This window comes from Pseudonaja textilis, chromosome 2, assembly GCF_049901715.1.
Source record: "Pseudonaja textilis isolate UNSWEBS1 chromosome 2, rPseTex1.2, whole genome shotgun sequence".
In the NCBI taxonomy this organism is placed as follows: domain Eukaryota; kingdom Metazoa; phylum Chordata; class Lepidosauria; order Squamata; family Elapidae; genus Pseudonaja; species Pseudonaja textilis.
In genome coordinates, this window is record NC_141991.1 from 17,110,333 (window position 1) to 17,123,000 (window position 12,668).

Below are 12,668 nucleotides of genomic sequence, written 5' to 3' on the forward strand. Positions count from 1 at the left end.
AAGGCTTTCGAGAAATCCTCTGTATCTGATAACAAAGCTCTGGATCGATCCAGAGTTCTGTTATCGGCTGCAGAAGCCTTCCACCTGCAGAAGAAGTTCCTAAAGGCCTCTGACAGCAAAAAGGAGGCTGGGGGTGATGCACGCAAATGAGGCTAGTCAGTGGATGGCATCCCCGAAAATAAGACCTGGTGCCTTTTTTGGTGACAAAAAAAATATACGACAGGGTCTTATTTGGTGGGGGGGGGGACACACAGTAAGTGCAGCTATGCTCATAATCAGTTTCTTCCCCTGACAACCTCAAAATTGGCCCTGTTCAATATAGAATATAAATCTACAGAAGAAAAACCGAGAACAGTATCCAGGATATACCAGCATCCGTGTATAAATATATCTTTGAGTTATGCGGATGACCTATTCTATGAAAGTCAACTCACTCTAAAAGCATCAGCTACCATCTCTGCTCCTCTGTGATTGGTCCATTTGGAAATACCCACAAAGAATTCTCTACCTGTGGAAGAGAAAAGGAAGGTGGAGAACAGGATCATCAGCTCTTAAGAAGCTCTCCGCAGGCTGAAGAAACCTTCAGGTAGTCCTCGACTTACGACCACAAACTGATCCCAAAATTTATCTTGCTAAGTGAGACATTTGTTAAGCTACAATCATGGGGGATGTTAGGTTGTTAACTATGCAAAACAGCCGTAAGTCACTTTTTTCAGTGCTGCTGTAATTTTGGACAGTCACTAAATGAACTGTTGTAAGTTGAGAACTACCTGTACAGCTCAAATCCAACCAAAAACTAAGCATCACATTTCACTGGAAGAAAAATCTTAATAGGTAGGATTATGATATATAATAAAGAGGTCTTTATTTGAACAAATGTTCAATCCTCAAGCATGCTGTTGATGCGGGAGGGTTTTTCCTTCTGTTCAATGGCATCTGATTTTTAAGAGACTGCTAGGACGAGTCCCTGCAGTTTTCTTGGCAAAGTTTTTCAGAAGTGGTTTGCCTTCTTAGGGTTGAGAGAAAATGAAAGGCCCAAGGTCACCCAGCTGTTAATATTAGGGTGAGTTAATTTGCAGCCTCAGCGTTGCACCTGGCCTCCTCCAGCCCTCTATTTTGTAATCCCTGAAATGCTTTCTTACACTATCAAAATTCAATAGTGTTAGTTCCCATCTTGTATTAGGAAGGAAGCCCAGAAAAACTAATGTAGTTTTAACATTTTTAAAAGCTACCTCTCCAATTTAATAAAAAAAAACCTGGTCAAGCCAGATCCTATTCATATATATTATCAAATTTCAATAGTAGAGAATATATATGCAGCTCAGGATTAAACTGCCGGCACTTTGGTGTTCTCTGGTTGTTTTCCCACAAATGCTTAACATTGCACTGATGTTATCAAACTTGGTAATGAACATCTGGAAGAAAATTGTCAAGCTCAGAGAACATCCCAGAAATTACCAGATTAGAATGACTCACTGCATTCTATGAACTTAAATAAAGTTCTATCAATTGAATGAATGAATAAATAATGAATAAATTTCCCCCCCAAACAAAAGGCAACTTCTGCATCTCAAATAATTGTTCACTTCTGCTTTAAAATATCAAGCTATTTTGGGTTCTGCAGCATCAGATCTTTCTTCACTGGCTCTCATTTGTCCGGAATGATATAGGGTGAACAGGCGGTTGGACTAGATGATCTCCAAGGTCCCTTCCAACTCTTTTATTCTATGTTCTGTCTTCTTATTCTGAAGGATAAAAAGCCAACTCACCTGTAAAGAGCACATCGCTTCCATCCAGGGTGGCTCCCTCATCTGTAACTTCCACCACACGAAGTTTTAGCTCCTCCAAGACCTTTCTGACACAGCTGATCTGTAAAAATGACAGACATGAAATGGGGAAGGAGGCAGAAAGACAGAGACACTTGTTATGGCTGGAGCACTTAAGCTTAACTTTCCTTAGGTGTTTTCATTCTTAATACCTCTTCAGACAAATGTCAGGATTCCGGCAGTTACTCCAATTAAATCATGAGCCTCAAGCCACACACCCAAAACTTCAAAGAATTTATTAGAAGTTAACATGCCGGCATTTATCTGGGCGTAATAAATAATTCACTGTCACCCTTGATCCTACATTTCCCCCCACCCCCACCCCTCTGGGTGTATCATCCAACAAAACACGTCCATAGCCAAGAGTCACCAATCATGCTCTCCAATTAGATTTTTGCATGGCAGAAGCTTCAGTCATCTAATCAGTCTCTGAAGAAAATATGAATGGAATGTACTTTCGATTCCACACAATATTAAACAGAGGCTTCCATCAAATGGCTTCCTGCCCCTTAGTTATTACTAGACAACCAATGGCCCATTGGGTCCTCCTTTGAGAGAAAGACAGTGCAGCATGATGGAAGAATTGCAGTGGCAAACGATAATTGATAATTGTTCAAGGGAAGCTGGCAGAGAGTGTCAGAAATCACAATAATGCAAAATAGGACAACTTGCCATAGCCACACTTGCCGCGGCCAACTCACCCACAGCCAACTCGCGATGGCCAACTCACCATGGCTAACTCGCCATGGCTAACTCGCTGCGGGATAACTCACCACAGCCAACTCGCCATGACTAATTCACCATGGGATAATTCACCACAGCCAACTTGCCATGGGCCAACTCACTACAGCCAATTCGCCATGGCCAACTCACCATAGCTAACTCACCATGGCTAACTCGCTGTGGAATAACTCGCCACAGCCAACTCATCACTGCCAACTCGCCCTGACTAATTCACCGTGGGATAACTTGCCACAGCCAACTTGCCATGGGACAATTCACCATGGGACAATTTAACAATTGAGTGACGTTGAACTGGACATGCCTACCCTGGTCACGCTTACCCTGGCACCCAAGGTCAAGCACAACCCTGATGCAGCCTTAATGAAATTGAGTTCGACACCCCTGTCCTACTGATAGCCCTTCTGATGAAACAGCCTAGTGGTGATTCAGACCAGTGGTGGGATTCAATATTTTTTTACTACCGGTTCTGTGGGCGTGGCTTGGTGGGTATGGCAGGAGAAGGATCCTGTAATATCTCCAGTCAGAGGTGGGATTTGTCGGTTCTCTGAACTACTCAAAATTTCTGCTACCGGTTCTCCAGAACTGGTGAGAACCTGCTGAATACCACCTCTGATTTAGACCATTGATGGAGAAGAAGTTTTTCTCCCTCCCTTCCAAATAATATCCCATTCCAGACTGAATCTCGTCCCTGAATAAGGCAAGAACGCTAGAATGTTGTGTGATTTTGGATGCTGTTTTTCTAAGCCCTTCTCTATATATATCTACAGTGCATGAACTTGGACGTTCCAATCCGCCTCTAAGAAGAAGAAAAAATGCAATCACATGAACGACCTTTAACTTGATCCATTATTCTTTTGTTGCATCCTCATGCCACAGCGATGCTGGGGCTGTTCTAATTTTATCAATGACTCATCTCTTTCTCCCCCACATAAGCACTTTTTAATTTAATTTTCATGGATCGGGTGCGCTTCTGCTTTTGAAAACATCAGTGAGTTTCCTTCATTGCAAATGCGGCCTTCCTTTTGCTTTCTCCGCTTCAATCCTCTATGCTTAACAGTCCAAGAGATTTCAGTTTTTGAGGAATATTTTAAAATGAGTGTTTGTCTTAAAACACACACACACACACACACACACACACACACACACACACACCTTTCCAGAGCTGCAAGGAACCCAGAATGGAAGCTTGGACTCACAATAAGTTAGATCCTACAATTCTAGCTCTACAAACACTCCCATGATTCCTATAGTGCAGTATTTCTCAGCCTGGGCAACTTAACATGTGTGGACTTCAACCCCCAGAATTCCACAGTCACCATAGCTAGCTGGGGAATTCTGGGAGTTGAAGTCCACATGTTTTCAAGTTGCCAAAGGCTGAGAAACACTGTTATGTAATCCTTGATTTACAATCCTTTGAAGTTCAAACAGATCTACTAGGGGAGGGGGGTTACTTTGAACCCAGATTCAAAGTTCTCATAGTTGTCTCCCCCCCCAAAACCCACTTCTTCCAGCGCTTGACAAACAGGCGACATTTATTGCCATTTGCAAAAATCAAGATGGCATTCATAATGAGGTGATCAAAACCCAGCCTCCTTTCATGTATACATCAATATGGAGGTGGGGTTATGATCACGCAGCTGTAGACCTCTGGACATTTTGGATATGCAATGCAGACCCACTTAAGTGAGAGCATATTGACCATGGCAGACAGAAATCAACTCTGGGACCTACCACCCAAAAGGATGATACATTCTCTGTGGGTATTTCCAATATAGGCCCAGACATGGCACATGAATTTTTCAAGCAATCCTACATATCACTGATGGGATTCATTTTTTTTTTTTACTACCGGTTCTGTGGGCATGGCTTGGTGGGCGTGGCAGGAGAAGGATACTGTAAAATCTCCAGTCAGAGGTGGTGTTTGCCAGTTCTCCGAAATACTCAAAATTTCTGCTACCAGTTCTCCAGATCTGGTCAGAACCTGCTGGTACATATGCAACCTGGGAAACTAGGTTTGTGAAATCTAAGATGGAGGAAAAATGCCTTCATTGGTCCAACCGCACTGCACTTAAACCAGAGGTGGTATTCAGCAGGTTCTGACCAGTTCTAGAGAAACGGTAGTGGAAATTTTGAGTAATTCAGAAAACCAGCAAATACCACCTCTGACTGGAGATTTTGCAGAATCCTTCCCCTGCTACACCCACCAAGCCATGCCCACAGAACCAGTAGTACAAAAATTTGAATCCCACCACTGACTTAAACCCATTTCCCTCCTTTGTGTGAGGGACATAACCAAAGGTGGCATTCAGCAGGTTCTCACCAGTTCTGGAGAACCAGTAGCGGAAATTTTGAGTAGTTTGGAGAACCGGCAAATACTACCTCTGACCGGAGATTTTACAGTATCCTTCCCCTGCCACACCCACCAAGCCATAACCACAGAACTGGTAGTAAAAAAAATTGAATCCCACCACTGGGCACGACACTCTACACAATGCTTATGGCAGTGGTGGGATTCAAATATTTTTACTAGCAGTTCTGTGGGCGTGGCTTGGTGGGTGTGGCATGGCTTGGTGGGCATGGTAGGGGAAGGATACTGCAAAATCCCATTCCCTCCCCACCCCACTAACCTGCTTTCCAGCTCCGTTCTCCTGTGCAAGGAAACAAAAGAAGACCCAGCCAATCAGCTGGGACTCGGGAGGCAGAGAATAGATGGGGGCGGGGCCAGTCAGAGGTGGGATTTGCTGGTTCTCTGAACTACTCAAAATTTCCACTACTGGTTCTCCAGAACTGGTCAAAACTTGCTGAATACCACCTCTGGCTTATGGACACTAATCCAGCACCTGGCATTCCCCTTGGTATACTGCTGCTTTTAAGGTTATGTAATAATTAAGTGAATCTGAAACCAAAATGGAAAAGGCTGCCTGCCCAAAGCAAAATCCTCAACCCTGCTGGCCTTTCGAAAAGCTTAAAAAACTTGGCAGTATACCTGAGTGAGTCCCATTTTATTGGCTTTACTATTAGCTAGTTATTTCTCTTGGCTGCTTGCATTATTTCGGATGTTTTTCACTGTTTTAAATGTTCTTATGGTTTTAAATTGTTTTCATAGGTTTGGAATCCTACCCTAACCACAGCCATTGGTTGAGATGGGCAGCTACAGAAAGAACATAAATCATAAATCAAATCAAATCAAAATATATCCAAGGAAATATTCAACCAAGTATCCCATTTTTATTTCCTGAAACATAACATAAGCAGTTTTAGAAAATAAAAAGGATGGAGGTATAGGGAGTGAAGAAGCCTTGGCGGTGGGGGGGAGAAAAAACTGGGGCAGGGAAGAAAGTCACCACTTGGTTCTCAAAATGGCTCTTTTCCTCCAGCCATGCTTGACTGGCCTCCTATTTGAGAAATGGGCAGGTTTCTCCTGATGGTTATCTACTCAGGACATACTTCCACAATGCTATTCTTCCCAAAATACGGGAGACTCTTAGAGTAGGGAAGCCGGTTCTGGACAGTTCTGGAGAACCGGTAGTGGAAATTTTGAGTATTTCGGAGAACCAGCAAATATTACCTCTGACTGGCCCCGCCCCCATCTATTCTCTGCCTTCCAAGTTCCAGCTGATTGGCTGGGTTTTCTTTTGTTGCCCTGCACAGGAGAACGGAGCTGGAAAGCAGGCTAGTGGGGTGAGGAGGGAATGGGGATTTTGCAGTAACTTTCCCCTTCCACACCCACCAAGCTATCCTCACCAAGCCAGGCCCACAGAACCGGTAGTAAAAAAATTTGAATACCACCCTGGGTAGGGACAACACATTTCAAGAGGACTTACTTGCTTCCTATAATCCTGAAATCGCACAGCATTCTACTTTATATCACTTTGGATGGACAAATGATAACATACACCCATCCTCTTCCTGGGCATGATTGTGTACAGGTAGTCCTCAACATATGACCATAATTGAGGCCAACATTTATGTCACTAAGTGAGAAATTTGTCAAGTGGGTTCTGCCCCATTTTATGATTTTTCTCCACACAGTTGTTAAGTGGATCACTGTAGTTGTTCAATTAGTAACGCGGTTGCTACATGAATCTGGTTTCCCCATTGACTTTGTTCATTACAAGGTCACCCAAAAACGATAACATGTCCACAAGACACTGCAACCACCATAAACAAGTCAGTTGTCAAGCATCCAAATGTAAGTCACGTGACCATGGGGATGCTTAGGACGGCCCTCAGTGTGAACACTGGTCATAAGTCACTTTTTTCAGTGCCGTTGTGACTTTGAACAGTCACTAAACTGACTGTTGTAAGTTCAGGACTACCTGTAGTATGCATAAAGTGGCCAATGTAGATCTTCCATTTGGAGTACTGTGTTCAGTTTTGTTTCGCCACGATGTAAAAAAGATGTGGAGACTGTAGAACAGTGGTGGCTAACCTTTCTGGGCTCCTGTGCCAAAAATTGTGCGTGCGCTTGCATGCTCGCAGGCGCGTGCCTGCACCCAAAAGGCAATGCGTGCGCCCTCCACACCCCCTATGCATGCATGACAATCCCCACCTACTGCCCCCTTACCTGCACTGCACCTCACAGCTGATTTTCGGCCGGTTTGAGGCCTTTTTCGACCTCCCAGAGGCTTGAGGAAGGCTTCTTCAGGCTTTGCAGGCCGAAAACTAGCCCCGTTTCATCATTTCTGGTATTTTCGGAAAAATAGGAAGTGACAAAATGGGGCTAGTTTTCGGCCTGCAACGCCTGCAGAAGCCTCCCTCAAGCCTTTGGGAGGCCAAAAAAAGCCTCAAACCAGCCGAAAATCAGCTGTGAGACACAAGTTTGCCTGCAGCTTGCGTGCCGACACAAATGGCTCTGTATGCCACCTGTTTCACGCATGCCATAGATTCGTCATCACAACTCTAGAAAGAGTGCAGAGAAGAGCAAGCAAGATGATTTGGGGACTGGAGGCTAAAACATATGAAGAACAGTTGCAGGAACTGGGTATGTCTAGTCTGATGAAAAGAAGGACTAGGGGAGACATGACAGCAGTGTTCCAATATCTCAAGGGCTGCCACAAAGAAGAGGGAGTCAAGCTATTCTCCAAAGCACCTGAGGGCAGGACAAGAAGCAATGGGTGGAAACTAATCAAGGAGAGAAGCAACCTAGAACTAAGGAGACATTTCCTGACAGTTACAACAATTATTCAGTGGAAAGAGTTGCGGAAGTTGTGAATGCTCCAACACCGGAAGTTTTAAAAAAGATGTTGGATATCCATTTGTCTGAAGTGATGTAGGGTTTCCTGCCTAGGCAGGGGGTTGGACTAGAAGACCTCCAGGGTCCCTTCCAACTGTTATTCTATTCTATTCTAGATGCTAGAATTGATGGAAGCAGTAGACAGCTGGATAGATGTCCCACTTGGTGGCTTGTGAAATCAGTTTCTTAATCTTGGCAATTTGAAGATATGTGGACATCAACTCCCAGAATTCCCTATGCTGTCTGGGGAATTCTGGGAGTTCAGGTCCACATATCTTAAAAATGGCTAAAGTTGAGAATCACTGAGATATAGAAGGATGGCTTGATTGACAGGAAAACAGATGGTTGGATGGATTGGCAACTGTAATTTTTCTAAAAATGTGCTGATAGGAGGGTCATTTTGACATTTTGTTTTTGACATGAGATTCAGAAGCATTTTCAGGAAATATGTCTTGCCAACAGGGAAGGGCATTTTATTCTGTGCCTGCTTAGGGCTGTTCAGCCCAAAAAGCCATTCAGAAAACAAACATTGTGTTTCTCACATGAAGTGGTATCCACTTCAGATCTCTTCACATGGAGCTTCTACTGAAGAAGAAGATGGCATTAAGGTTACCCACTATGTATCTACCGCTGTAAAAAGAATTCCTTTTCCTTTCAGACCAAATCAATCCACTCCTTCAGGGCCCTCAGCGTGAAGAGACAAGAATGAGATGCAACTTGTGAAATGTATCTGGGTGGGTTGGGCATCAGCAGTCACCTATAAGGAGGAGGAGGAGGAGGAGGAGGAGGAAGATGGGCCGGGAAGGGAAGGCAAGACAGAATCCCGATTGCCAAGGCAACCAAACTGCACTGCAGAAACACAAGGGTGAAATTAATCCCAGAGCCTTCTACAGCAGAACATATGGGACCTACTTCTGACACCGTCAGTTAGATCAACCTTCTCCAGGGTGATTTCCAGCCTACATCTCTCCAAGGCCAAACTAGCAGGATAAAATTATCAGTGGTTACAAGAGCTGTAGTTAGTTGGTAAACACACACACACACCAACAACTCTTGGTAATATCTTTGGAGTAGACTAAATCATAGGGCTGAAAGGGACCTCGAAGATCTCCTAGACCAGCCCCATGCTTAGGGCAGGAGCCCTCTACCATTCCCAGTGTTGTTTTTATGTGTCATATAATATATGTGTGGGCATCGGCATACTTTTGTATTCATTTATTTTGTCATGTTTATGTGGTGCATAGGGACATGGTGGTTCAGTGGCTAAGACGCTGAGCTTGTCTATCAGAAAGGTCGCAGTCTGGCGGTTCGAATCCCTAGCGCCGCGTTACTTGTCCCAGCTTCTGCCAACCTACCAGTTCAAAAGCTAGCTCTTCGGCTAGTCATTTCTGGCTCTAGGGGGCAGTGCTGATCTCCATTACAAAGCTGAAGAGCCAGCACTGTCCGAAGACACCTCCGTGGTCATGTGGCTGGCATGACTAAATGCCGAAGGAGCACGGAACACTGTTACCTTCCCATCAAAGGTGGTCCCTATTTTTCTACTTGCATTTTTTACATGCTTTCGAACTGCTAGGTTGTCCAGAACTGGGGCAAGTAAACGGGAGCTCACTCCATTACACAGCACTAGGGATTCGAACTGCCAACCTTTCTGATCGGCAAGCTCAGCGTCTTAGCCACTGAGCCACCACATAATATCCTTGGAGTAGATTAAATCATAGGGCTGAAAGGGAACCTCGAAGGTTTCCTAATCCAACCCATGCTTAGGGCAGGAACCTTCTACCATCCCAGTGTTGTTTCTCAGTGTCATATAATATATGTGGGCATAGGCATAATTTTGTATTCATTTATTTTGTCATGTTTATGTGGTGTATATTAGCGGTGGACAGCTGTATGCAACGAAAGGGATCACCTTTTGCGACCTTCAATGGGGGGAAGCCAAATTCCCTTAACAACCATGTTACTAACTTAACAATGGCAATCATTCATTGAATAAGTGTAGCAAGAAAGCTCATAAAGTGGGGCAAAATTCACTTAACAAATATTTCTCTCAGCAACAGAAATTTTGGGCTCAATTGTGGTTCTAAGTCAGGGACTACCAACATCAATAAAGGCATCCTTGCAAAATATGCACTGTAGTTCCTTTACCAGTGTTTGCTTACTTTGATTTTAAAAGAAAGAAAGAAAAAGTTTACTATAGATAAAAAAAAATAGTTGGAAGAATTTAATAGGCTAAATCAGGTCTTAGTTTTGCTGACACGTTTTTTTCCCCTGCGTTCCTAAGTTTAGCAACCACAAATTATCCAGCTGTGAGGTTTTTCAAGAAGGAAACCTTGCTGGTTTCTATGACAATATTTGCATGAACTAAAGGTTAAAATTGTTAGAATTAAAAGGAAAGAGTATAAAGTTGACTTATTTGATCAAGGTTAAAACAATTTACATGAGTAAATTTAATTATAGCTTAAATAATTTAAAAGTTGATCTTTTATGCTTATAAAGGATGGGGTGTGAGATGAAGAGACATCTGTTTCTAACTTTAGGAAGTGTTTATGAGCTTTATGAAGAGTTTACAAACTTAACCATTAAATCTTATTTCTAACCTAATGAAAGTGAAGAATTACTAAAAATTCTGTACCTGTAATAAAGACTGAAAGTCGCTTCTTCACATCTTTTCTATATATATTCAAAATATATATTGCTACCAACCTGCCTTCTATTGAGGACCTGTATACTGCATGAGTCAAAAAGAGGGCTGTGAAAATCTCTACAGACCCCTCACATCCCGGACATAAATTGTTTCAACGTCTACCCTCAAAATGATGCTATAAAGCATCGCACACCAGAACAAATAGACACAAGGAGAGTTTCCACCCTCCCATGCCATCATTCTGCTAAACAATTCCCACAACAATCAAACTGTTTAGTAAGGCTGTATTATTATTATTATTATTATTATTATTATTATTATTATTATTATTATTATTCTCACCTTTCCTATTATATTTTTTCTTTTTTACTCATGACTAAAACTTTGTTGCTTGTATCTTTACACTTTATGTTGTTTTATTTAGTTTTCTAGTATGATTTATGTTGATTGCTTATTTAGTATCCTATGACTATCACTAAGTGTTGTATCATGATTTATGATGAATGTATTTTTATGATGACTATGATCATGGTTTATCACTTACAAATTTATGTACACTGAGAGCTTATGCACCAGAGACAAATTCCTTGTGACTCCAATCACACTTGGCCAATAAAGAATTCTATTCCATTCCATTCCATTCTTTCTTTTTCTTGTTTCTTGCCCTTTTTCTTCTTTCTAATCTCTTCTCTTTATTTAAGTTTAGTTTGTTTAGTTTAGTCTTTACTACTGCAATCCAAATCCTTAATAGAAGTTATATACAAAATGAATGAAACCTTCCATGGGTAAGAGGTTATTGAATGCCAGCTTCATAAACCTAAGTGAAAAATTTATACACCCAACCAAATTTGTACAAGAATTTGGTTGCCAAAGACACTTCACAACGGCCTCTATAAGGCAGGATGGAGCAGTGGTTAGAATGCAGTACTGCAGGATACTTCTGCTGACTGCCGGCTGTCTGCAATTTGGCAGTTCGAATCTCACCAGGCTCAAGGTTGAGACTCAGCCTTCCATCCTTCCGAGGTCGGTAAAATGGGGAGCCAGATTGTTGGGGACAATATGCCGTTTCTGTAAGCCACTTAGAGAGGGCTGTAAAAGCACTGTGAAGCGGTATATAAGCAGTGCAATTGCTGGTGCTAGTGCTATTCTGGAAAACAAACTTCCCCTCAACCAAGGTATTTGCAAGAGAACCAACATCCTTGACAGATTTAAATTTGACATTACCTCATCTCGCCGCGTGGGCATCCATGGCCGAGTGAGGAGCACAGTATCTCCCTGGATGACTGCCAGATCCCCCACCAGTGTGGCATAGGGGAAGCCCTCGTCTGCCGCCAGTTCGATGACTTGCAGCCCTAGCTTCTGGCGCAGTATGCCAGTGTAGACCCCGTACTGTCGGTGAGCCTTGGCTAGGTCCACCGGATCAGCCCCACTGTCAGATCCATCCGCTGTGGTCTCCGCTGTGGCAAAGGAGGAAGGAATGCAGCGGACGATGGCGTGGGTGTACTTGCCAAAGGAGGAGACACTGGCCATGTTCTGCAGGAAGACAGAAGAGACATACAACCGTTAGGATGAAATGGGCCTCATTTTTCAGTCAAATATGAGTCCCGCATCAACAGATCTTCTGCAGTGGCCAGCAATGACTAATTCTGCACCTAAAACAGTAGGAAGGTCTATTGTTGGCCACAAAGAGTTTAATTTTGGTCAAGTGGAAAAATTGCAAGATTAATGCAAGATTTCACAGTTGACCCACATCAGCGGACAGCCTAAGTCTACCAGGCAGGAAACTATATTTTGTGGATGCAAGAATATTCCCTCAGTAATATTTTGAGAAATACTAATGGACAGGGCTGAAGCAAACAATAGGTGGAGCCACTCTTTCTAAAAATAAGTTAAAATACCTACTTTCTTTCCCTCTGTCTTTTTTATTATTTGCTATAGCTAGTCCTCAACTTACAACCCTTCATTTGCAAACTTCTGACCAGCAAAATCAATGGGGGAAACCAGATTCACTTAACAACCATGTTTCTAACTTAACAACTGCAGTGATTCCCTTAACAACAGTGGTAAGAAAGGTCATGAAACGAGGCTAAACTCACTTAATAACTTGCTTAGCAACTGAAATTTTGGGCTCAATGGTGCTCATAAATCAGGAATTATCTGTATTCTGATAAGCAACAGAAATCCAGTGTCTGAAGCAACGGTCTTTCAATCCTAGGCC

General features: G+C 42.8%; 1 protein-coding gene across 2 annotated transcripts in view; it reads right to left on the reverse strand.

Annotated features, from left to right (window-relative positions):
• Positions 1 to 12,668, reverse strand: part of DDAH2 (DDAH family member 2, ADMA-independent) — a 49,128-nt gene that overhangs the window by 13,901 nt on the left and 22,559 nt on the right. For both annotated transcript variants that reach the window (XM_026720412.2, XM_087923350.1), the window contains exons 2-4: positions 11,675 to 11,983; positions 1,770 to 1,869; positions 435 to 508 (exon numbers count right to left, since the gene is read on the reverse strand). In XM_026720412.2, coding sequence (XP_026576197.1) covers positions 435 to 508; positions 1,770 to 1,869; positions 11,675 to 11,980 — 480 coding nt within the window. In that variant the 5' untranslated portion in view covers positions 11,981 to 11,983. The remainder of the gene's footprint in view (positions 1 to 434; positions 509 to 1,769; positions 1,870 to 11,674; positions 11,984 to 12,668) is intronic.